This window comes from Desmodus rotundus, chromosome 3 (genome assembly GCF_022682495.2).
Source record: "Desmodus rotundus isolate HL8 chromosome 3, HLdesRot8A.1, whole genome shotgun sequence".
NCBI classification, from domain to species: Eukaryota; Metazoa; Chordata; class Mammalia; order Chiroptera; family Phyllostomidae; genus Desmodus; species Desmodus rotundus.
In genome coordinates, this window is record NC_071389.1 from 184,407,934 (window position 1) to 184,435,394 (window position 27,461).

The 27,461-nt window shown below is 35.8% G+C and overlaps 1 protein-coding gene across 5 annotated transcripts; it reads left to right on the top strand.

The window, feature by feature from the left end:
• The first annotated feature begins 49 nt into the window (after nucleotides 1-49).
• TMPO (thymopoietin) lies at nucleotides 50-27,461 on the top strand. Of its 5 annotated transcripts, XM_024579162.4 has the most exons (9): nucleotides 205-642; nucleotides 7,432-7,558; nucleotides 10,459-10,617; nucleotides 15,885-15,982; nucleotides 22,581-22,700; nucleotides 22,800-22,895; nucleotides 23,315-23,425; nucleotides 24,436-24,524; nucleotides 25,240-27,461. In XM_024579162.4, the coding sequence occupies exons 1-9, from the start codon at nucleotides 364-366 to the stop codon at nucleotides 25,520-25,522; spliced, it is 1,362 nt and encodes a 453-aa protein (XP_024434930.2). In that variant the 5' UTR covers nucleotides 205-363; the 3' UTR covers nucleotides 25,523-27,461. The 5 variants fall into 5 exon arrangements, with proteins under 5 accessions (XP_045042784.2, XP_024434932.2, XP_024434930.2 ...); XM_045186850.3 differs by lacking the exon at nucleotides 22,581-22,700; XM_024579163.4 differs by lacking the exons at nucleotides 22,581-22,700; nucleotides 22,800-22,895.

Consider the following 27,461-nt stretch of genomic DNA (forward strand, 5'->3'; position numbering starts at 1 on the left):
GCCAATCACCGCCGCGTTTCCTCCGGCCGCCGGCCAATGGCGGCGCGCGTTCTTGGTGCGTGGGCGAAGCAGGCTGCTCTCCTTGGCTGTCGTGTGTGGGCTGTGGTTGGTGCGAGCTCCTATTTGGGCTGCACTTGGTTTGCAGTTCTGCTCCGGGGCTTTTGTGTCCAGCTTTTGCGTTCCTTTCCGTGTGCGAGTTTTTTTTTTCTTCTTTTTTTTGTTTTTTGCTCCGCGCGCTGCTCCGGGTTGGGAGCCTTGAGGCTCGGAGGCGGCAACGCGTCCCCCCCCCCTTCCAGACGAGGAGCGAGCGCGCCGGCGTGAGCGCGGGTGTGACGGCTGCGGGGAAGGGGATTCGCCGCCGAAATGCCGGAGTTTCTGGAAGACCCCTCGGTCCTGACGAAGGAGAAGTTGAAGAGTGAGTTGGTGGCCAACAACGTGACGCTCCCGCCGGGGGAGCAGCGCAAAGACGTGTACGTGCAGCTCTACCTGCAGCACCTCACGGCGCGCAACCGGCCGCCGCTCGCCGCCGGCGCCAACAGCAAGGGGCCCCCGGACTTCTCCAGCGACGAAGAGCGCGAGCCCACCCCAGTCCTCGGCTCCGGGGCCTCCGCCGCGGGCCGCAGCCGAGCCTCCGTCGGCAGGGTAAGGACGCCCGGCGCCGGCCACAAAGGCGGCTGGCTGTTTGGCGGTCGTCGCTCCCCGTGCGTTTGCGGTCCTCCCTCCTAGGCGCCCCTTCGGGCCTCCTTGGCGGCGGGGCTGGACTCGGGCTCTTCGCCGCGGGCGTGCGGGCCGTGGAAGGGGAGGGCGCTGGAGAGGAGAGTCCGAAGTCGGGGCCGCGGGGCTGGCGTCTTGGGCGAATGTGTCTGGGAGACGTGAAGTTAGCGTGTGCTCAGGCGGCGCGTGGGCGACGCGCGCGAGCGGGCGGCCCGGTGTGCCGCGACCACCGGCCGCCGGGCCTGGGTGTTCGCACAGGTGCCCTTTTCGGAAGCGCTAAGGAGGGGCCAGCCCGAAACTGCTTGGGTTACGTTCGAGCGTTTTCCCGCTTTCTCAACTGCAATGAAGAGTAACTGGGTCTCGGAGCGCTCCCTGGAGGGCAATTTGTGCATCCTAATTTCTAATCAGAATTTGAAATAAATTCCCGCCTTTTTATGGGTTTTTTTACCCCCCCCCCCCTCATCTGGAGGGCCTTTTGAACCGTTTATGTTTTTCTTGTGTTACTCTCTTCCAGCAACAGGCCATATTTGAGCGGGGGACCATTACTCTAAAATGGTTATTTAAAAATACATCACTAAGCGATTATCATAGACGCTTAAACAGTAGAAAAATTCCGGTTAAGGGCTTGAGGTTGGGTGTTTTTTTGTTGTTGGGTTTTTTTTTCGGGTTTTTTGTACATTTTGCAGGAGGAAAGCAAAGACTTCGGAATCAGGAGAAATGTTTATTTCATGACATTCTGATGTGTCAGTATCAGTTTGGAATATCTAAATCCCCGGTAAATCTCAGATTGGCTCCAGCAAATGGATATTTTGTTGGAGAACAGTTTGGTTTTTTGTTCAGTGGGTTTCTATACACTGTTTTGCTGGTAAGAAGTCTTACCACTTACCAAGACTAAATATCCTAACAGAATGTAGTGAAAAGTAGTGATCGGTGTAAGGGACAATGCATTGTAAGACTGGGACTATGGAGTTTGGACTTGTTGGTACTAATTACTACTAGAAGTCGAAAATAATTTCAAAGTTAGGTTGCTTAATTTTTAAAAATTTATCTGATGTGCTTTCTGGACTACCAAAATAGAAATGAGAGAAAAATGTAATAGATATATGTCAATTTAATTGAAAACCTTAGCTTGGGCTTTAGAGATTTGAAAATCTTGTATTTTAAGTCAATGCCTGGCAAATAATAGTACCAGATAAATATTTGTTCAATAAATATAAAAGACCAACCGCACCATATTGTTTCTGATGTATTCTTTTTGTGGATTAGAGGAAAGCCATTGGACTCTTCCATAAAAAACAGAAACTTACTTTTAAAATTAAAGCATTTCTCTTATCTGTTTTTCCCCAGCCCCTCTGAAGAAGAAAGCAATACTCAAACTATTTCAGTAAAGATTTGGTTGAAAATGAAATACTTTCCATTTAAAGCAGCACACTTTTTAAAAATAAGATAGGTGTTCTATAGAACCCTATCTTGATCTGTACAGACATTATTCTTGAGCCATGAAAGTATTTGGTTGTGTGTTTTATAATGGGATTATTGTTCTTACTTTGATGATTCATTTTCTACATAAATAGTCATCTTTTTATATTTTTCCCTTAGTTTTTAAAAGAGAGTATGCCCCAACCTATCCTGTGTTCTTTGGGTTGTAAGAAGACCTGAATGTGAAAAAGTTTAAATAATCAGTTTAATTATTCAGTGTTTTTTTAGTTTCTGCCATATGCTCTTAAGTTCTGGAGATAGGTTTCTGCTGACCCCACCCACCACAATAATTTAATTTTTTGAATTTTTTGTATGATAACCGATCATGTTTGTTCTCATCTCAACAGATATCCCATATTGTTCAGCACTATGAAAAAAAGTTCTGGGTGGAAGGCATTAACATTTTAAGAGAACCTGTTATATCCAGGGGCACGCTGAGCCCTTTTTATATCATTTAATGTTTTGAGACATACAGAGAAAAACTATTTCACAGCCATAGATTTGGGGCCTCTGCTGGAGTACTTAAAACTCAAAAAATATGTGCCCTTGGCTAGGCTTGATAGTGTGAACAACCTGAAGAAGTTAATAATGAATAGTTGGTCAGTAGCATCATTATCTGTTTTAAAGTACATTCAGTAAAAGTGAGTTATAATTTAACTTAGGAGTTTAATAGACAGTTTATCAGGCATAGGAAAAATATCTTGAATATACAGAGGACCTTCCTTTTACGTATACAACATTTTATGTTCTAGTCATTGTTAGCCCCATGTATAGTAACAACATAGACTCGATTTCTTAAAAAATATTTCCAATCTAGGAGAAAGCCAAATTATGTTTGAGAATTGCAGAAAAGGCAAGTCTTTTAGATGGTGAATTTTTAACATTTTAAAACAAATCAAACATTAATGTGGATTTGGCTAAAGTCATAGTGTATACCTTCTATCTAAACATGGGTTTATGAGGAATATTTTTAATTAAAAGAGAAATTGTTTCATTTCAGTCATTGCCTCAGACTCTTAGACATGTTTCACATGTCCAAAAGTTGGTTTTGGTTGTTAGTTTTTATATTTCTAAGCTTTTATATTGTGCATCTTGGTGATATCAGCATTTTTAGATGTTGAGATTATAGTCAAGGGTGTCCAGCATATGGGCCGCATGTGGCCCAGGATGGCTATGAATGAGACCCAACATAAAATTGTAAACTTACTTAAAATTTTTTTTTTCCCCTCATCAGTTTTCGTTAGTATTTGTGAATTTAATGTCTTGCCCAAGACAACTCTCCCATTGTGGTGCAGAGACACCAAAAGGTTGAACACCCAGTGTCAACACAAAAATAAAATTTACAGAGTTGGTGATCTGCCTTTTCCTTCCAAGAGGCTAAGGAGAGTAGTTATTTCAAATTATTTTTTGGAATTGGGTGAGGTAAGTTTGTGAAAATGATGTTTACATTAAGTCTGTTCAAATGTTACTATACAGCATAATATGCAGATTGCCTGAGTTAGCCAGGCAACTTTGAACTTAAGTATCCTCTGTTGTAAAATGAGGATCTTAGTATCTGTCTCATACTAACCCCTAGGATCAATGAACCCTAGGGTTTTTAGGGTTTATTGGTTTCATACATATAAAGTACCTAGAATATAACATGGTACATAATAAGCACCAAAGTCTATTTCATAACAATAATTGTTATTTTTCAGCATCTTTGCTGCTAATGATAGAAATTTAAAAGTTAGTAACTCATTGGTTATTCCATACAACTGTTGAATTTTAAAGTTGAAAAAGATATTAGAGATCACCTGACAGTTGGGAAGAAACTAGAGAGCAGTGCCTGGCACATAGTAAGTACTGACTATTTTTACCGAATAAAACTAAGAGATTATATGATTTACTTAAAGGAACAGAGTTTTCTAGAGGCAGAAATTAGTACAACTAATGGTTCCCTGTTGAAACTGCTCACTTGATAATTATGCCACACTGTCTTCCAATTTTTATTCTTATTAAATCGGATATTTCATTAAATGGCATTATTTTTCTGGAATTTTTCTCCCTACAAATTAAAAACCAAGCAGCCTTTATGAAATCCTGCTCTATTTAACTTATTCCAATTGATTGACCTCTTAATATTTCTTTGTACATCTGTAGTTTTTCATTGTTTTAAGAAAATATAAGGGTGTTGGTTTCCTGCTTCAGTTTGATAAAGCTTTATTATTTCTTAACAAGAAACAGATTTTTAAGATATAAGTGACTTTTTCCTCCCCAGATGGTACTTTGACTCATTCATTCATTCAACAAAACAGCTTATTATTTGCCTATTCTGGTGTCAGACACTCTATGTTAGATGCTTGGGATACAAATGTGAATATGATAGGGCCCCTGCTTTCTGCTACCTTATTAAATGCTGCATCCAAAATTACCCAAGATACTCATTAAAATACAAATTCTTCGGCCTAAGATTAGGATTCAATACTGGATGGAATAAGACTTTTTCAAAGAAGTAACTTTTCCAAAACTTTTGAGGTTTTGATAACAAACCAGACTTAGGGACTGTACTCAAGTGGTTTACCATCTGGAGAAGATGAAACATTTATACAAATAACTAATAAAAAGTAGGTTGAATGTGGTGAATGCCAAAGAAAGATTTCTTTAAAACCTCAGGCTGTTACAAGAAGTTGAAATTCCTGGATGTTTTTGTTGGTAGTAGAGTTTGAACATTCTTATGGTGGGAGGGATTATCTACAAGTAATCTGTACCTGATTGGTTTCCTTTAATTTAAGGTATTTATATTCTACAGTGGAGTTTTTCTTTCCAGCCTATCCACACATTTTGGAAAATTCAGGTAGATCATTAACATGAGATTAGGTCTGTTTGATTTAAATTTTTTAAAAAAGTAGTTTCTCTAAACAATTCTAGTCTTTAATATAGAACTCTTAGATTCTAGGCAACTATTTGATACCAAGGTGTGGGTTGCTTCAAGATTTGAGCCTGAAGATCTTAGATAAGTGCAGTATTGCAGGGGTGGACAAATGTATGTTTACAATTGTATTATTACTTATTCTTGTATGTATGTATTTATTTATTTTTTAAAGATTTTATTTACTTATTTCCAGACAGAGGAGAAGGGAAGGAGATAGAGAGGGAGAGAAACATCAATGTGTGGTTGCCTCTTGCACATCCCCCACTGGGGATCTGGCCAGCAACTCAGGCATGTGCCCTGACTGGGAACCGAACCGGTAACCATTTGGTTTGCAGGCCTGTACTCAATCCAGAGCCACACCAGCCACGGCATATTTATTAATTATTAATTTGTATTACTGTTGTAAGCCTGTTTTTGCCCATTCCTGTATATATGTCTCATAATCTTATGAACTACTTAAATTTTTATTTGGTTAAGAAACAAAAATTCTAATCCATGGCCAAATAATGGGACCCTCCCTTTCCCCCCAGCATCATTGGAAAGTAAGCATTTCATACAACTTTATGACTTTTGTCCTTTTGCATAAAATATGTATTGTATTAACTGTTCTGCCTTAATATTTGGGCCTAATTGACTTTGGTATTTGTAGTCATGACTTAAACAGCCATTTTTTTCAGTGTTGTAATGCTTCCTAGGATTACTGAGGCATTTGTAGTATTATCTGCCACAACCCTGAAAGGTACCCTCACTTTTGCTCCATTCTCCTGTTTACCTTGAAAGTTAATGTGGTTTTATCAGTAGATACCGCCATTGCTTAAATTATTTTAAAAACTTCCTTTGTAATTTCTCTCAAAGCTTGTTCCATGGTCTTTCAGCTACAGTATTGCCCCCCATATCTGTAGTTTCGGTTACCCTTGGTCAACTGGTCTGACAACATTAAATGAAAAATTCTAGAAGTAAACAATTCATACATAAGTTTTAAATTGTGTGCTGTTTTGAGTAATGTGACAAAATCTTGCACGAGCCCATCTAGGATGTGAATTGCCCCATTCTTAGTTACTGTTAATCTCTTACTGTGACTAATTTATAAATAAAACTTCATCATAGGTGTGTGGGGGGGAACATGGTCTATATAGGTAGGGTGCAGTGCTGTCTGTAGTTTCAGTTGTCCACTGGGGGGGGGGTCTTGGAACATAACACCCTTGGATAGGGGCAGACCTACCATATTCTAATGAAATGGTCATATATTAGTTTGGCCAAACTGTCCGTTACATTTTTTCCATAAAATAAGACACATTTTTTCATTTTCACCAATAACTTTATTAATTTGGATATTTTAAGTATGTCGGTTATCTTCCACTATTAAGTGCCAGCCAGAGAACCAAAAGGTCGCCGATTTGATTCCCAGCCAGGGCAATATACCTGGGTTGCAAGCCAGGTCCCCAGTTAGGGGCATGTGAGAGACAACCAATAAATGTATCTCTCACACATTGATGTTTCTCTCCCTTTCTCCTTCCCTTCCCCTCTCTGTAAAAGTAAATAAATAAAATCTTTAAATGTACACTGATATGACAGGTATCACGGTACAGTCTAACAAAATTGTTCCAAATGAAGTTAAAGACTACTAAGCACTGCTAGAGCCATTAGTTTTTAGAAGAAACTAAACAAACTTTTTGGCCAACCCAATAGAACTAAGTGCTGCAACAAAACTGTGTCAGAGGTGATACATATGACTTTGTTCTCGGGTCAAAAACTGGCTACCAAAGTCCACTGTATTATGAAAATACTCATTTGGGCTTTGTAAATTCTCATGTTCTTGTTTAAAGGAAATCATTTTTATACATCTTTGTGGTAAAGTCTTAAAATCCTAGATTATTTTAAACTTTTAAATATTATTAAAAGGGGCCAGTAATGAATAGTATTTATAGTTATCTGGATGAAAATATTTAAAACAATCTATTTGCTCATTTGAAATTTTTATCCATCACCTCCTCTTTAGACAGGTTAGCCAAAACTGAATATTTTAACAATAATGTCTTTTTTTTTTATTTAAGATTTTATTTATTTATTTTTAGAGAGAGGGGAAGGGAAGGAGAAAGAGGGAGAGAAACCGATGTGTGGTTGCCTCTCACATGCCCACTACTGAGGACATGACCTGCAACCCAGGCATGTGCCCTAGACTGGGAATCAGACCGTGACCCTTTGGTTCGCAGGCGTGCACTCAATCCACCAGCCAGGGCAACAATGATGTCTTTAAAATTTGAGTTACTTTTTTGTGTATAGTAAATGAACATTAATTCATGTGGAAATGACTTTGTTTACAGAAAGCTACAAAGAAAACTGATAAACACAGACTGGAAGATAAAGATGATTTAGATGTAACAGAACTCACTAATGAAGATCTTCAGGATCAGCTTGTGAAATACGGGGTGAATCCTGGCCCTATTGTGGGTAAGGTGATAAAATTGCAAATATCTTTTCTATGAAGCAGTGCTCCCACTTAACTTTTCCCTCTTGTTTGTCTAGCAGTTGTTTGGGTTCTAAGGCTCAGTATGTTGTTAATCATTTATATATATGACCAGGACATTAGTTTCCTTAACTATAAATGAGGGAAATAAAACGAAGGAATTGAACTAGATAATCTCCAAGATTCCCTCTGTTGTTGAGATTGCTTCATATGGTGCTCGCATTATACTACCTGATGAGACACGTGGATCTTACATGTCAGTTGAGGAAAATCCGAGGTAACGTGGCTGGCCAAATTTATTCAAATCAATAATTTAGTGACAGACTTGTTAATATAACTCAAGTTTTTCAGTTCCCAGCATTTTCAGTTACCATTATATGTGCATGGGAGAATCGTAAGTGATGCTTAGATCATAAAATGAAGCTCCTTAGTACCTTTTTTATTAAAAGTCTTATTTTGGTTGGAATTCAAGAATGATACCCTGAAGAATAAACTGAAAAGAAGAAACTTGGAACTAAATATACTGGAATTTCACCCCTTGCTTACTTTTGGTGATTTTGCAAGGTTATTTATGCCTTAGTTTTGTAGGGTCTTGGTGATAAATGTCAGGATGAAGAAGATCTACTATTTTGATCTTCTGAGTTATTTGAAAGTTTGAACACTGGAGAGTTGTGGGTTTGTTTTCTCCCAAGTGTAGTTGCAAACAAATTTTGGAATATTCTTTTGCATTATTAATTAATAACTGCTTCTAAACAGATAGTATTTGCTTATTACTATAATTACCAACAGACATTTGACGCCCTTTTATAAATTTAAATATTTAAAATTCCAAAAGGGAGATGTTGAAGAATGTGTATTGCTATCAACATACATTAAATTGAGTGTTTGTATACTAGCTGTTCATTTTTTCCCTGACTATGTTGAGGTATAGTTGATAAAATTGTGTATATTTAAGATGTACAACTTAATGTTTTGATAATACATAATCATGGTGAAATAGCCATAATCAAACTAATTAACATATCCATCATTTCACATAGTTTTCTTTTGTGTGTATGGTGAGAGTGCTTAAGGTCAACCTTCTTACCAAATTTCATGGATTTGTCCAGAAAATATCCAGCCATGCAATGTGGGAAATAGAAACATTTATTGAAGAACATATAAGAAACATTGTACATGGGACAATGATGCCTCAGTCCTGTTCAAAAGTAGGCACCTTGGGACCTCACACAGTTCTCTCAATTGCCATCAGCTGCCCCATCGTATTTTCCTGAATCTCATCTATGGTCTGAAACCTCTTCCCTTTCAAAGGTGATTTTAGTTTTGGGAAAAGCCAGAAGTCCAGGGCATCAAATCTGGGCTGTAGGGGGCCTGAGTCACCTGGGTGATTTGATGTTTCACCAAAAAACTCTGCACAAGACAGGATGCATGAACAGGCACGATGTTGTGATGAAGCTGCCAATCACCAGTTAGTTGCCCATAGTTGTGGCCTTCTGAGTCATGGAAGTGGTTTCTATGTTGGAATGTTCAAGCTTAACACAAAATTTATGCAGATTCTTTACTCAGTCGTTTTGAATATGACGGCCACACAATACACATGCTCACTCAATAGTGTCTACTGCCCCCACTGACTAACATAGTGAAATTGTCATTATTCACGTATGCACATTCCAATACACTCTCCTTGGCTGCCAGGTTACATCCATGTTGCGTAAGCGTTCTTGTTATATTAGCAATGCTGAACTTTTCCAGGACAGACCTCATATAGTGCAGTATCATTAACTATGATTCATGTTATACATAGATTTCCAGAACTTACTCATCTCACATAACTGATATTTTGTACCCTCTGACTGACATCTCCCCATATCTCCATCCCTACCTGTTCATCTTAAGACTACTTACATAAAATTTTGAGTTGTGGATTTTTAAAAATGTTTATTTTATTCATCTTACAGAAGTTAGAAGACATACAGCTAGTATAAAACAAAATAAAAGTTACTTTTTGGTTTTAAACTGTCATTGATGTTGAAATGGGTTAAGAATTTGTTTATATTCAATTTTACTTTGCCATCTAATTTTTGTGTAATTTCTGGTTTTTATATTTTTTATAAAAGGTCTTTTAGCTGCAAAGTATAAATGTAATTTAACACCTTAAAATGTGCATAATATTTATACATTTGATTTCCAGAACTTATTGTATGACTGAATTTTGTTTCTTCTGACCAATATCATGTCAAATATATTTAAATTGTAAAAATGTGATTTATAGTACTTTTCCCATAACTGGATAGCTATTTATTGGTATATTAATCTCTTAGAGTTGTTGAGGTTTTTTGGTTGGGGGGGGGTTGGTTTTTTTTTTATTTTTAGAGAGAGGGGGAGGAAGGGAGAGAAACATCATTGTGTTTCTCAACGCACGCCCTACCTGGTACCTGTCCTCCAACCCAAGCATGTGCCTTGACTGGGATTGAACCAGGGACCCTTTGGTTTGTAGGTTGGCACTCAGTCCACTGAGCCACACGAGCCCGGGCTAGAGTTGTGGGGTTTTAATCACAGTAATTGAGAGGAGTACAGTCTGTTAATAAAAATAGTTGTCTGTTTTAACAAAGACAAGTACTGTTATATATAGTACTAGAGAGAAAATATAAAGTCCAGAACTTTTCAGGCAAAAATACTCAGTTGTACATGATAACTCTTCAGTATGTTATCTAATAAGACCTATATCAACCTACCACCAATTCCATGCCATAAAAGAAACATTGTTGTAATTATTGCCCTGGCTTTTTTTTACTGAAAATAATATTTTAACATTGCTAAAGCTAATGTCTGAGCTGGATCTTAAGTAAGACAAAGTACTAAAGCCAGTCCTGCCTTAAAACAGGAACAACCAGAAAGCTCTATGAGAAAAAGCTGTTGAAACTGAGAGAACAAGGAACAGAATCAAGATCTTCTACTCCTTTGCCAACAATTTCTTCTTCAGCAGAAAATACAAGACAGAACGGAAGTAATGACTCTGACAGATACAGTGACAACGAGGAAGGTAAAAATTTATATGATGTTAATCAAATAGATGTGATTTTTTCCCCCAGACTCATAATATACAGTAACCATGAAGAAGATAAAATTTAATACTACCAAGACATGAAATTTTTGTTCATATCCTTAATTTTCCAAGTAATTCGATCTAACTAGCTTTTGTTGAGAACTGAAACAGAAAAGTACAAATGTCTGATATTCTGTCACCTAAAATTACCAAAGTGCCTGTGTCTTTTGTGCTTCAAATTCATTTTTCTAAGAAAATAAAATATTACCAATAAAGACAAAGTTCCTCCACTTACCCCTTTCCAAGTATCATCTCCATAGAAGCCCATTTTTAAAATACTTTTTATATGCATCTATTTAATACATGGTATTATTTTGTACTTTGAAAGATCCATATAAATGATATACTAAATCCTGTCACATCTTTACTCTGTTACATTATCAAGATCTCATTGATTTATTGCGTTTGTTTTATTCCTTGTAGTTCATATATAATGGTAGTATTGACATGTGGCGTGTTTTGTGTTCTCTATTGATAGGCTCTTAAATTTACAGTTTTTGCTAGATAATCTTATTTCAAGGCAACTTTAGAGCAAATATTTTGACATATTTTAGTAGACTATTGTAAGAAAATTTGACCATATTTAAATATTTGTGAAAATAGTACAAATATAAATGACCTTTTAAAATTTATTGTAAAAGCAGGTTGATATTTAGAAACATGTAGTTTGTTTATATGACATGTTTGTTGATTTCATGATTATTTAATTTGACTTAAATTGCTTATATTTCCATAAGCATTGCCTGCCAGGGCGTAGTCTATCAAATTTGGTTGTTCAGAATATGAAATATAGAGTCTTTCCTTCAACAGCACTATGTTAGCAAAGAGGCAAAGAATAAAATCAGCTTAAACACAAGTAATGCTTAAACTTCCTGCCTCTTTTGCCTCTACAGGAAAGAAGAAAGAACACAAGAAAGTGAAGTCCACTAGGGATTTTGTTCCTTTTTCTGAACTTCCAACTACTCCCTCTGGTGGATTTTTTCAGGGTATTTCTTTTCCTGAAATCTCCCCCGGTCCTCCTTTGGGCAGGACTGGACTACAGGCAGCTAAGAAAGTACATACTTCTAAGGGAGACCCACCTAGGGAACCTCTTATTGCCACAACCTTGCCTGGCAGGGAACAGTTGCAGAAGTTAGCCTCTGGAGGGAATTTGTGTATGTCCTCCATTTCTAGCCATGATAGATGTTTAGAGAAAAGTTCTTCGACATCTTCTCAGCATGAACTCGTTGCCATGTTGGTCTCTGCTGCAGCTTCTCCTTCACTGAGTAAAGAAACCACCACTACTTGCTATAAAGACATAGTAAGAAATATTAACTGTGGACAGGAAAGTGGAATTCAACCATTATGTACTGAGAGGTCCCATGGTTCAAGTCAGTCGATTCTCTCCAGTTCAAGGAAAATACTAGAAGAGTCTGAGAGATCACAAGTAATTTCTCCACCACTTGCTCAGGCAATCAGAGATTATGTCAATTCTCTGTTGGTCCAGAGTGGGGTAGGTAGTTTGCCTGGGACTTCTAACTCTACACCCTCACTGGATGTAGAAACCATATGGAAGAGAATTGATCAATCTAATTTTCAAGAAACTGAATCCCTGTCTCCTCCACAAAAATTGCCTAGACTCAGTAAAAAGTCAGAGGAAAAGGATTCAGGTTCCTGTGTGGCATTTCAAAATATACATGGATCTGAACTGATGTCTTCTTCTGCCAAAACTGTTGTTTCTCACTCACTTGCTACCTTAGGCATAGAAATGTCTAAGCAATCGCAGCATGATAAAGTAGATGCCCCAGAGCTGTCTTTTCCTTTACATGAGTCTATTTTAAAAGTAATTGAAGAGGAGTGGCAGCTAATTGATAGGCAGCCGCCTTCATTGGCATGCAAGTATCCAGTTTCTTCCAAAGAGGCAACCCAGCTATTATCAGTTCCAAAAGTAGATGATGAAATCCTGGGGCTTATTTCTGAAGCCACTCCACCAGCAGGTATTCAGGTAGCTTCAAGTGATAAACAGGTGGACTTAGCCCTTTGTAGAGCATATGAAGCTGCAGCATCAGCATTGCAGATTGCAACCCATACTGCCTTTGTAGCTCGGGCTGTGCAGGCTGACATTAGTCAGGCTGCACAAATTCTTAGCTCCGATCCTAGTCATATCCACCAGGCACTTAGGATTCTGAGTAAAACATATGATGCAACTTCATTTCTTTGCGAAGCTGCATTTGATGAAATAAAGATGTCTGCCCATACCATGGGGTCTTCCACTTTAGGTCGCCGTTTTCTCTGGCTAAAGGATTGCAAAATTAATCCAGCTTCTAAGAATAAACTGGTTGTTACTCCCTTTAAAGGTGGAACATTATTTGGAGGAGAAGTATGCAAAGTAGTTAAAAAGCGTGGAAATAAACACTAACATTTAAAATAAAGGTATCCATTTTATCTTTGAAACAGGGAACTTAGCAGATTTTCTAGGAAATTTTAATTACTACTTTTAAAGCCAAAAAATTTTTAAGGTCTTTTTAAAAAAGTTTCTAGATGGGGCTAATTTCAAAGCATCAAGCTTCTGCCCGTTGAATTATAATTTAAAAGTAGTTGCCCACATAAAACTGCCTTTTTAAAAAAGTTGCACAGATAGAAAGCCTCATAAACTTTAAAGCTTTGCAGATCACATTTTTCTCTCAAGTAGTCCACTCCTTTCATTTTACCTAAGATTTTACAATTCTTCAAAACTAAGAAAATTCTTTCAACTGGAATATAAGTAGAATCTTCACTAGTCTTTGTATCTTTCTGTTTTCTATGACTTATCTACATTTTTTCTTTTCTCATGTTTGTTTTTTACTTATGTCTACAGTATCATTCATAATATTCTACATCATTGCAAATCAGTGTTCCAGTCTGAATTGTTACTGATCCGCAGATAAGATAAGCATTCACCAGAATTTGAACCTAGAGACATCTTTTAGATTAATGACAGGGGTTTTTTGTTTGTTTTGTTTTTCGTTTTGGTGAAAATTTATTGATAGAGAAAACAGTGCTGACTTACATTTTGTCATTAAGTGCCTCTTTGTGGATTGGTGGCAAATAGTTCGTGGACCACACTTAGAAAAATACTGCTCTCGACCATAATTCTCTAGGATAGTGCATTCTCACCATCACTGATTTTAGGTGAACTAGGCACTGGAAAGATGGGGCTTTTCATGTAACACTTTCAAGGTATGTTGTAGTTCATAGGTTTAATCTAAATTCTGAAAGCAAATTTAAGGTTTAAGTTAGTCGGAGGTTTTTTTAAAGTCATAAGAAATAATACTGTATCCTAGTGTTTTTGTGTCTATATAAAACAGTAAATTCTCTTGTGTTTCCATTTCTGTGATTGTAAGATGAGAGAGTCGAACTATAGAGGCATTTGATAATGGAATTTCTTTGTATTTTTATGGAAATAGTAGTATTAAGCAAAAAATGGGCCCTTAGTTATTCCTAGCTATATTCTTAGACTATACATGTCCATCTTTGCAGCTTTCTGGGAGTAATTTTATTTGTTATTTTTCTTCGGTAATGTACATGTATACATGTACCTACTAAGTGCTATGTGACTTTAAAAATGTATTACTGTAGAATGCTTCTGCAAATTCAATAAAGTTGTTAATTTTGAACAGTTTTGTGTGGTCTCCGGCAACATGTTTTATGTGTGTTTTATTCTTGGAGTTAAAATAAGTTAGATGTTTGTGGATGAACATTCCTTTATCATTTCATCATTGAAACTCACTTGACATTACAACGGTGTAGTTGAAAATATTCTAAATATTGTTTTATTGTATTTGAGGACCATGTTTTTTATTGGCTATTGGAATTTAAAATTTGTAAGAGGAATTAAACTGTAACCAGATACCTTATTTGTGTAAATCAATTTCTATTCAACTGCTATCAGGTTCTTTGGATGCTTTCTAATTCTTAGAATCTGAGTTAACAAAACTTAAGATTTTATAATACTAAGGATTGTCCCAGATACAGATATATTGATAGATCTATTAATAGGAGCCTTGGGAGGTAGGGGATAGAGTTGCTTAATCCTAAATAAAGTAATCCTAAATAGAGTACCTTAATCCTAAATAAAGATCAGACTAATTGAACTATCATGCCAAAGATAAAAATTCACTGTTTATTTTTGGGAAACTTGCAAGTAGATGCTGGACTGACTAGTGCTAGGTACCTGGCAAGACGTGCGGCTATCTTGATTACTTTTCGGTACAACTGCATTGAGTTCATGCAAATTTGAGCTTTTAACAATTGACTTCGTTTCTGTCTCTGGAGAAAATAAAGTTTTTGGTAACAGAAGTTAGAAGTAACAACTGACATTTTGCAATGTGATGATAAATGGTCACAAAATGTGGAAGTTAGCTAAAAATTTTATCAGTCTTTTAATAAATCCAGCTCTTCAAATGGTGATATAACCAAGACTAGGGGGATGGAATATTGAAGCCTATAAAAATAATACATATTTGAGTTGTTAATAATTATTATGGTGGTATGCTAAGTCATATACCCTAGCTTTTCTTCAAGGAAATGTTAGCTGTATTATGGGGAGGAGAAGTGGCCGGTGATTGGTTGTACTTTTCTGCCAATGAGATTCCTCCTTACCTTCTCGACTGTACCTAGGTTTTTTATAATCACATCAGAAAGAAAGGAGGAGAGACTTAAACTGCACTTTCGTATTAACATCATTGCACTTACTATTATGGGAGGCTTGGTACCATACATCTTAAAACTCCCTATAGCATTTTTCTTTTCATATTCCAAATTCCAATTTGATAAAAAAAAAAACCTTTGTGCTGTATGGACAAAAGAATGGTAACAACTATGTATTTTAGTGGTTTTTTCCCCACATCTAAATTGTTTTTAGTGAAAAGCCTCCTTGGGAGCATTTTGAATTCACTTTGTTTCAGGCTGTTAGTCCTAGAAAAAGGGGAGGAGAATAAGAAGCCCTGATCAGATTAGAGAGTGGGGGAGATAAACAGAAATGTAATAAAATAAAAATGGCAAAGAAAAAAAAAATTTAAGCCAGAAATTGTAGTTAAACAGTATTTGGTCTTTTAAGATAATACCAATAGACAACTTGCTTTAAATATTGATGCGGCTAAACCCAGCATTCCAAACTGGTGTTAAGATGGTTGTAGTTTATTGTATGTTTCAGAGAGTAATGGTTTCTCTAATGTTATTTCCAGACTCTAAAATAGAGCTCAAGCTTGAGAAGAGAGAACCACTAAAGGGCAGAGCAAAGACTCCAGTAACACTCAAGCAAAGAAGAGTTGAGCACAATCAGGTATCTTTAGTTTTATGATCGCTATATTCAGGTATAAGTAATCTCCAAGCAGCACTCATTTGCCTGTGTCCCAGGCCTTTCGCTAATAGTTGACACTCAGATTCCAGTGCACTAAATAAAGTGTTCATTCCATCATTCATTCATTAAATGGCATTAGAAACGTAGATTTTGTGTTTTGTCAATAGTGTGGCCTGTGCTTACTGCAAAAGCCAGTGTTTAATGTCTCATTTGTGTTTGATTCTGTGCGCTAAGCACAGTTAAAAGTCAGTCACACTGCTTTTTAGGATAATTTTTTTTGTTTGTTTTTATCTTTAATTTGTGTTTCTCAATTACAGCTGACATTCAATGTCCTATTAGTTTCAGGGGTACAGCATAGTGGTTAGACATTATATAATTTACAAAGTGATGCTCTCGACAAGACTAGTACCCACCTGGCACTATACATAGTTATTACAATATTACTGACACTAATACCCAGTGCTGTACTTTACATCCTCATGACTATTTTGTAACTGCCCGTTTGTATTTCTTAATCCCTGCACCTCTTTCACACAGCCCCTGAAGCCTCCTCTCATCTGGCAACCATCAGTTTGTTCTTTGCATCTATGATATGAGTCTGTTTCTGTTTTGTTGATCTTGTTTTTTAGATTCCACCTAAAAGTGAAATTATATGGTATTTGTCCAAGGGAAATATTTTAACAGGTGGAAATGCCTAAGCAATTCTGAAATAATTTCTTTAAAAGGCAGGGGAATGGTTTTTTATTTGTGTATGTGTGTCTAGATTTCTGATTTTGCTTTAATTTTGCCTGTCTTGTGTGACTTTCCCCTCCACTCTGAAGTTAGTCTGGTTGTAAGACCACACTATTTTCTTTCCTTGTTCTAGATGAAAATTTACCTTTTTTTTTTTTTTACTATGGGTGAGGCAAGATGCATTTAATGCCGATGCAGAAACTAGGAAAATCTGGAGGAGGACACTGACATAGACCAGCATGGAGAGTTGTGGTGCAGAGTATTAACACAAGATGGTATAGTGCTACCAAGGATGTGGGACTGGTCAGATAATAAGCTAAAAGGAGGAGGAAGGGTGGGGTTAAAGATGGTTTAACAGGTAATTGTTTCAGTTGGGGAAGTTAAACTGAAGGACAGCATAAATAGTCAGCAATAGGGAGAATTAGACACAGGCCTTTATATACAAAATTTAAAACATAGAAACGTGGAGGGAAGAGTTTAATGACCCTCCAGTCACAGAACCTCAACAGCTGTCAACATTTTATCAGTTTTATGCCGTCTTCACCCGCACCATTTAGCCTTTCTAAGTCTTTTGTTTTCTGATTTTTGTTGGAGTATACAAAAGCAAATCTCTGACACAGTAAAATTTTGGTATATACACACTCAATGCTATCTCACATGTAATAAAGTTACTCTTCATAATTCTTCAAGTTTCAGAAATGTCTCATGGTTAAATTGTTGAATCAGGATCCAAACAAACTCCACATACTATTGTTTGTTTTTTAAATCTATAGCTATTTCCACTGTATGAGTATTGCCCCTCCCTCCATTTATTTGGTAAAGAAACCAGGTTGGTTTGGTACAGAATTTCCTACATTCTGAATTTGGCAGATTGCGCTCTTCTATGCCCTGTATTTCCTGTGGTCTGGGAGTTAAGACTTACAGTAAGTCAATGTGATAGAACTTTCTGTGATGATGGAAGTATTTGTATCTGCTGTCTGTTATGGTAGCCTCAAGCCACATGTGTGTATTGAATACTTGGAATGTGACTAGTGTGGCTGAGAAACTAAAATTTTAATTTAAATTGCTACATGAGGCTAGTAACTAACTACCATATTGGACAGCACAGATTGTAGTGTTGATTAGATTCAAGTTCAGTTTCTTTGACAAGAAATGGTGTTATATAGCCTTTGTAATGGTTCAAATGCTGAAAATGTAATCCATCCATGATAAAGTTGCATATTGTCTTTTCATTTAATGATTATAGCAGCCATTTATGATTATAGTCAGATCCATTCATTTGAGGTTGTAAGATGGTTTTTTTTCATTATCTCGTTCCTTTATATCTATAGGTGGAATACTTTTTAAAGATTTTAATTATTTATTTTTAGAGGGAGGAAGGAAGGGAGGGGAACATCGATGTGAGAAAGAAAGAACCATCAGTTGCCTCTCGCACTCTCCCAAATGGGAACCTGGCCAGCAGCCCAGGCCCGTGCCCTTACTGTGAATTGAACTGGTGACTTTTCAGTTTGCAGACCGGCACTCAATCCACTGAGCCACACCAGCCAGGATTATTAAGTGGAATTTTTTTTTAATCAAGCACTTTTTTACCTCATGAACTGCTTAGTTACCTTAAAATAAAACTTATATAGGAGAGCCAGGAAAATGTTTGCTTTTTTTTTTATTTTCCATTTTTCAAATCAAAGTGCCCTGGTCACTTTGAAAGGTGATCAGTAAGTTTTTTAATCGTATGTTTTTTTATGTATTTCATGACCAGTTGCAGTTCTTTTCTGCATGTTCAAATTATGCCATCTTTAGCCCACGGCAATTACTGAGTTAGTTCCTGTTTCCCTTTATTGCCCTTGTTTGTCTACGATAGTTTCTTGGGTTTTGGCACATTAAGAGACCCATGCTCATTATTTCCTGGCTCTTTTACCAGTCATTTTTCTAAAGAACCCTAATCCTTTTGTTTTTAATCCTCACTCACTATGTTTATTGATTTTAGAGAGAGGAAGGGGGGAGAGAGAGAAACATTGATGTGAGAGAGAAGCATCAATCAGTTGTTCGATGCCCTGATGGGATCAAACCCACAACGTTTTGGTGTACGAGACAACACTCCAACCAACTGAGCTCCCAACCAGGGCAAACCCTAATCCTTTTAATATAAAATATTACTTGGAGGCTACCATCCATCTGTATGCTAGGGTGTTCGTTCCTACTGGTTTGTCATTGCTTCTAGGTGTTTTCAGTGGGTAGAGCTAGAAGTACTTGTTTTTTAGAAAATAAATCAAGAATTCATCAAATTAATGAATGCAGGCCTATCTGGTATTGCATTTACTGGATGTACTGTAATTTATTTAGCCACTCTTCTTTCGGTGACTATTTGAATCATTTTCACTTATATGCTGTTTTCAATAATGCAAAGAAGAACCAGTTAATAGCCTTTTACATGTATCATTTAATATTTTAGCTAATTTATCTTCTGGAAACCTAAAAGTGAAATTGCTGGGTGATTCTACAAGATGTTACCAAATTGCCTTACATAATAGTTAAAGCATTTTGTATTCTTACCAGTCATGTATGAGTATCTATCTCTTATGGAGAGATATGCTGCTGCTTTATCTGCTTCTGCTTTTTAAAAAAGTTAATATGAATAACCTTATTGATCCTGATTTACTTAAATCATTCTTTAGAGAAAGATCGCTTTTAATTAACCTGATTATTTTTCTTTTTTTAATTTTTATTTATTGTTGTTCAAGTACAGTTGTCTCCATTTTCCTACCATGATCATTTATTTTTATAACCTAGTTTTGTGTAAATTTTGTGTAGCTTTTTACTCACTGGGACTTACAGTCTTTAGGTACGCAGCTTCCTCTTCATCATATGATTCAACTGCCTAGTGTCTTCTAAATAACTTTTTACCTAATAGCTTATTGCGTGGCACTGTGAGAAGGTTTTTATTTCTTCCCCATGTTGTCTCCTTGGTAAATTCAGTCAAGGCTTTTATAGAATGCCTTGCTGAAAAATAGACGGCAGCACAATTCTTATTTTGGCCACAGAGCATATAGCAAGCACATTAACTACTAATTTTATATAGCGGTGAGTTTCTTTTCAATCAGTAATTGCTTAGTCCATTTTCTATGTAGTTATAACACTGAATTACAATTTTATTACTTTTTAATTCTATTTTTTAATTTTGTTTTCTTAAAGTTAGTTTATAGTGGGTTCTGGTAGAGAAAAATTCTTTTTAATTTTCAGAGTATCTTTTCTGGTTGTGTAAAGGGTTTTCAGTCATTTTTCTCTGAAGATGATCAATTCTAAATTAGATTATGATGGTTAAGAATAAAATTGATTGATAGTCTTCAGTTAAAGAATTTAACAAACCTGAACAAAGGAAAGCATAAATAACTTATTGGGGAAAGTGTCTGTCCCACCCCTGTTCTCAACTGTTCCCACAGGTGACCAAATAAGTTTCTTGTGGTTCCTTCTATAGAAGAAAAGAATCATTAAATGGAGCTTGGCTTTTTGTTTTTTTAATTAACCACAGTAGTTTTAATAGGTGTGCGATGAAATTTTTAATGAAGGGATTATTTCAGTTTATTTAATTCAAAATAAAACAACACGGAAGGTCCTGGAATTTGGTAGATAACTAATTCTAAAGGAAAAAGTCATCTTCTCCCCAACCCATCTTCCTTCATGGACATGGGTAAAATATTTGGTGTTTATATTGTATCAGTTGCATAAATGGAAACTTTATTAGAGCTTTTAAGCAATGTAGTTCCAAAATTATTTAAAGAGTTTTAAAATACTGAACGTATAGCAAGCATATATAGCAAGTATATAGCAGTACTGAGTATATTACATTGATAATGCCAGATAGACTATTTTAAGCTAGAGTCTTTTAAAAATACTTCTAATTATTTTTATTGGCATTGAGAAGTTGATTATTAAAGAGAAAACAGTGTTGAAAGTAGTTTTAAAAAATACTTGGCTTTGAGATGCATCATAAGTCGATTATATTGTCTTAAACTAGTAGCTCTCAACTCTGCACATTAGAATCCCTTCAGGAGCTGTAAAAATTGACTATGCACAGACCTTTCTAGATTCTGACTTGATTGATCTGTCTTGGGTTGGGGAATTTTCTTTTTTTTAAGATTATTTTTAGAGAGAGGGGGGATGGAGGGAGAGAGAGAGGGAGAAAAACATTGATCCATTCCTTCTTACATGTCCCCAACCTGGGACCTGGTCCTCAGGCCTGCACTTAATTTGCTGAGCCACACCAGCCAAGGCTTGGTATTTTTTTCAAAGCTCCCAGATGATGCTGTGCTGCAACATTGAGATTAAAACTATTGTTTCCTTCTAGTCAAATAATCAGGAACTTAACTGTTAATAAGCATTTATTATAATTCAGCAAAAATTTCCTAACTGATAGCAGGAAAAGGAACTCAGTAGTTCAGATTGTGAGTCAGGGAAACTACCAATCAGTTCAGTGATACTTATGTCTACATGTACCTTCTGGGGTTTGGTACTGATACTTCCAGCCAAATAAGCATACATATTGGATGACCAGTCTTACCCCACGGTAGGAGTAAAATATATCTGTCTTTAAAATCAATAAACACTGACTTGGATATAAAAACATCTGCTATCTAGATAAAATACTAGCTTGAAAGCAAAAGTGACAGTGTAAGTGCACTCTAATATACTAATCATGGATCGCTGTTTTCTAATTAAAAGAATTTAAAAGGATCCTCTGGTAATAGTGGCTTCAAAGTTGAATAACTTGGTACTTGGGATGTAGAATCTCAGGCCTCACCCTAGGGTTGCTGTATCAGAATCTACTTTTTTTTTTTAATTTCTTTTGGTGGAGGGAAGGGAGGAGAGGGAGAGAAACATCAATGTCTGGTTGCCTCTGGTACGCCCCCTACTGGGGACCTGGCCCATAACCCAGGCAGGTGCCCTGACTGGGAATGAAACTGGCAACCCTTTGGTTCACAGGCCCATGCTCAATCCACTGAGCCACACCAGCCAGGGCAGACTCTACATTTTAATAAAAGCTTTGGTTGATCGATATACATGTTACAGTTTGAGAAGCACTAGTCTAATGGTTTTCAAGCTGTTTTATAAGGACTGCTAATTTGTTTTTTAAATAAGGGAGAAATAAATCATGGACTGGAAGGTAACAATGGGCTATCACTGTTACCTTTCTTTCTGTAGTGAGGAGTGGGTAGCACTGAGTGAGGTTTGACAGTGACACTAGGCGTGCATGTTCATGAAAGAGGTAACACCGGGTCTCTGTTGGCTGTTGTGTTTATTGTCTTTCTAAGAAGAGTTTGACACCTGGGAAGTATGGATTATAATTTAGACTGATTCTATTTAAATAATCCTAACCACACAAAAACAATGATGATTAATCTATTTTAATAATTATAAAATTTGTGTTTTGTTGTAAAAGGAAACTGACTGGTAACTAATGACTTTCTTTATAAGTCAAATAAAGTCAGTCATGCTCAGCCTGAGCCTGCTTTTTGTTCCCACAAAGAGATGTAACTGCAATGCTAGAGCCAAATAGCAAACAGCAGTCACAGAAAGAGTCAGTGATGAATTGATGTCCTTTTTCTCCCATCTTTATTATAATTTATGAGCTCCTATAGTTGGTCTCTTGAGTGTATTTTTACCGTACTTTAAGTGTTTTCTGTTACCTACATATTAGTTCAATCAATACATATAGAAGTGTATTGAGGGCATAGCATTATTTGCACATGCTGGCATTTGGAGACTTTTCATGGCTTCTCAGTGTGCTAATATGGCCGTTATTAAGGTGTTTGATGTTAGAATATGACTTTTTAATGTGTCAATGCTTGATTAGAGCTATTCTCAAGCTGGAATAACTGAGGCTGAATGGACAAGTGGATCTTCAAAAGGCGGACCTCTGCAGGCATTAACTAGGGAATCCACAAGAGGGTCGAGAAGAACTCCGAGGAAAAGGGTGATGCAAGGCTTATTGCTTAGAATTGGGTTTTCAGATTGGTAGGGTTTCAGTCATTATTTTATATTTATTGTCTTTGTTTTGTTTTCAAACTAACAGGTGGATACTTCAGAACATTTTCGTATAGATGGTGCAATAATTTCAGAGAGTACTCCCATAGCTGAAACTATAATGGCTTCAAGCAACGAAACCTTAGTAAATATGTCTCATAAACTATACACAAGTGGTATTCTTTGTAAATTACACTTTAATTAGAATTGGGGAGGTGGTGAATTTTGGCAAATCTCAAACTTACATTTTTAAACATTATATGTTAATCTTATTTTCCCCATATAATTCTGAATTTTAGGTTTTTTTTTCAATATAGCCAATTTATATATATACATTTAATTCATTGTGAAAGAATCCAGAATATTATAAGGATACTTTTTTGCTAAAGTATTTAAAGCATGATAAGGCTTCACATATGAGAACCACTGAATATGTACATTTCTGGGTCCTTTTGCCTAAAGTTTTATTAAGGGAAAGTTCATATATTACAGAAATAAATTTTTTTTTACATGTCTTTGTTATGTTTGGATAATTCTGAGTCTGAATAATTTGAATCTTGGCAGGTTGTCAATAGGGTGACTGGAAATTTCAAGCATGCAGCTCCCATTCTGCCAATCACTGAATTCTCAGACTTACCCAGAAGAACACCAAAGAAACCATTGACAAGAGCTGAAGTAAATGAATAAAATTTAGATCGATGTTATCATTGATCTTTTAAAGAGGAAATATTTCTATTTGTTTTTTGGAGTGGGTGGGAGGAGCAGAGCTTTATTGGGTGGTATGGGTATGTGGGTGTGTATATATGCATATTAATTTAAAGACATACTTTATTAATGACGATAAAAAGTAACAACATAATATGCCATGCTAATAACTATCCTCTTGCTACTGTGCCTCTTAAGTTCCAGTTTACAAGGGAGTGGTGATTTGTGTGCTGCTTATAACTTGTTCTCTTTGTTATAGATGTGAGTTGGAAGTATAACTGGGCAGTAGGGGAGGCTATACCATCTTTCACTGAAAGTTCAAATAATGGGACTTTAAAGTGACTTTGATGCTTCATTTGATTAACTCTGTTGTATAATTAAGCTTTAAAGTACTAACTGCATGATGCGTTATAGTTTTAATGAATTTTTACTAAAGGTTTCTTTGGGGCATAAAGGTAAACACAGCAAGACAATCAGGTTGTTTAAAAATAACGTGTTTTATGTTTTTTTAAGTTCAGAAGATTATATAGACTCTGTACTTAAAAATATATACTAAAATTTGTTAGAGATCCATGTTAATTTGATATCTTCTGTATTTGACCATTTATTACAACATTTTTAATGGAGGAAGAAACAATGCACTCTCAAAAAGCATGGGAAATCTGGGGTAGCTGAGGGAGTTGGGGGAGACTTATTCTGCCATATTAGTTGCACTGAATGTCTGGGGTTTTTGACTTCAGTTTATTTTTAATGTGAGGTGGTTTTATTCTCTACCATTGTCACATTAACTTATCTTCACTTTGAAGAAATTTGAAGAGAGCCTTGGAAATGTGTGGATACTTAGGTGATAATTTAGAAATGGCATTTAAAAGCTAGGATAGATTTAAGTGCATTTTCTTCTCTGAAACATCTATTTAAGGTATATTTTAATAGTTGTACATTTACACCAAATTTTTAACTGGTGGTTTGTTTTTTATTAGGTGGGAGAAAAAACAGAGGAAAGAAGAATAGAAAGGGATATTCTTAAGGAAATGTTTCCCTTTGAAGCATCTACACCAACAGGAATTAGGTATTCTGATACATTGAAACAAGTATATGTATATTCTACCGGGGTGTTTTTTTATTCATTTATTTCCACCTTTTCTGAGGTATAATGGACACGGTTATATGTATTTATGGTATATAACATGGTTATATGATATACATAAATGGAAATTTTAATTTTTAATTCTTCACAAAGTTATTATTACCTGTGTTCTTAGAATTAAACTGTTCTTTTGGGAGCTGTTTAATTCTTCTAAGCTACCAGTCCATATTCTGGAAAGTTGAGTCAGTTTAAAAATTAACTTGATTACACTGAAGGATTGTAAATAAATCATTTACCTACTATTTAATTTCTATTTTTAAATCTAAATGGAAACCTGGTAAGAAGGAAATGAAGGTTGCTGTATATTTAGGTATCTTTTTAGTTGTTTTCTGGCTAAAGGAATCACAACCAAACTACCCTTATTTCTTTCCTCTTATCTCCTAATAATATATACTTCGAAAAGCCTTTAAGGCAAGTTTAGTGAATATTTATCAGTGTTATGAATGTTTTCTAATGAAATATAAGTATTTAACTTTTTAAATGGAAACTATATAGATGTTTTAAGTAGCTTGACTGACCTCACTCTTACCTCAAAGAAAGTTTGGAATTAGGAGTGGTAATGACATTTTATATTATTTGTTTAACTCATGGCTTTATCTAAAATTTATTTTTCTCTTTGTCTTTGCATTCCCAACAGTGCTAGTTGCCGCAGACCAATCAAAGGGGCTGCAGGCCGGCCATTAGAACTCAGTGATTTCAGGATGGAGGAATCTTTTTCATCTAAATATATTCCTAAGTATGTTCCCTTGGCAGATGTCAAGTCAGAAAAGACAAAAAAGGGACGCTCCATTCCCATGTGGATAAAAATTTTGCTATTTGTTATTGTGGTCATTTTTATGTTTTTGGTCTACCAAGCTATGGAAACCAACCAAGTAAATCCGTTTTCTCCGCCTGTTGATGACTCTGGAAATTCCAACTGAACGATATCTCTTTGGCACAACTCAACTTGGTCTCCTATTTTTAATAACTGTGTAAAAAAAACATTTGTGTATACTTGTTGACTCAAGAGCTAAAATAATGTGATTTCACCTCAATAAATGTAATGTTCCATTGAAAAGCAAACAAGATACTATATAAATGGACTTCATTTAAATGTTTTGGACTTTGGACTAATAGGAGATCACTCCGTGCCATATGAATAATCTTTTTTAGCTCTGGAACTTTTTTGTAGGCTTTATTTTTTTAATGTGGACATCTTATTTCATTTTTGAGAAAAATGTATATTGTTTCTGTGTATTTGGGAAACAAGAAGGGCAAAATGCATAATGTGAACCTACACATTTAAATACTTTGAATTCTTACAGAAAAGATTTAAGAATTATTCTCTGCTGGATAAAAACTTTAGAGATACGTGAAACTGAAATTGTAAGAAAAAGTAACTCGGGGTTGTACTTTTTGTAAGAGCAAAAAGTTTCATGATGTTTATGGGGGAAAGTACAGCAATAATCTCTTCTGTAACTTTTATTAATTGTAATGCTATTATTGTAGCCCTACTGTACTCACTTTTTAAAAGATTTCTAGTATCATGAATGTCCTATTTCAGTAAGGCCCATTTAAATACAGTTGGATTTTAGCAGGGATCTTAGAGTGTAACATATGTACATGTTTTAGAGGACTGTTAGCTGGCTGTACATGTTTTTAAAAGCTGTTTAGCTAGCTATAAGGCTGTAATTTGAAAACTGTACTTTTTATTTACAGCAAAAAATATTGTCAATTCAATTAGCTACCAAAATATTTTTTAGATAAATAGATGTGTGTCTGTTTAGAAGTTAGAAACTTTACACACTGGTCTTAGCTTCCATTTGGAGTCCTTATTGCATTGTCTTCTGTTACAAAAAACAAATTTTGCCAAGTTTTTATGCCCCCTATTCCCAACATAATTTGATTTAAAAGTGCAGAAGGTATTTGCTTTTAAATTACATAGTAAACTTTTCTTGGGTCTACAGTAGTTAATACATGATTTTGTAAACTCTGAATATGAGGCGGGCATTATAATTTTTGTGTATTCTTGAAGTTGGTTAACTTTATTCTTTGTGGGTTTTTTTTTTTTCTTTTGCTAAAACTTACCTCATGTATAACTTGGTTAAGTAATTGAAATTTCAACAGAATCAAGTAAAACATAAATTTTAAACTTACTCGTTCGAGTTACTAATTTTACAGTCTTTGACCAGAAAGCACACTAAAAATGTAAGTTATTTTTAAATATCATCTGAAATTAAAAGAGACTTTGAAAGGGGGAAAAAGCAGATGTGTATTTAGATCACAAAACTTTGATTGGAATTAACCCCGTTCCAATACTTAGCTTTTAGATATTTTGTAGACACTTTTCACTTGGCAATTAACTAGAAATGTTCATAGGCCCGGTACTGCAGAGGGAGTGAGAAACATACTCCTCTATCAGAAAAGCATGCCTCTCTGAGTAAAAGTGTTTCTTTGAGATGAGCCACACAGAGGGCACGTTTTACTCAACTTTTCTGCTGTAAGGTAATAGCGGTCTACTTTCACTTGCTTTGATTTTAAACTGTTTCCCATTTTGTTTTCAATCTTTTGTTTATGAATAGAAATTGTGAGAAGCTGCATTTAATGTTTAAAAATGTGGGATGATAAATCAGACTTAATATGTATGTAAGATCAATTTTCTAATAGGAAAGGTATGGTCCAAAATAGCAAAAGTAGGGCCAGATAAAACATGTAGTCTTTTTTTTTTTTTTTTTTAATGTGTACCTGGTCTTTTGTCTGTGTCTGTTTTATTCCACTAGAATATGTGTCCTTGATGTAAATGCAAAGCATTTTTTCCTGATTAAACTGTAGATGTAGATTTGACAATATAATTCAACAATAAAAAGTAATTAACCTCTA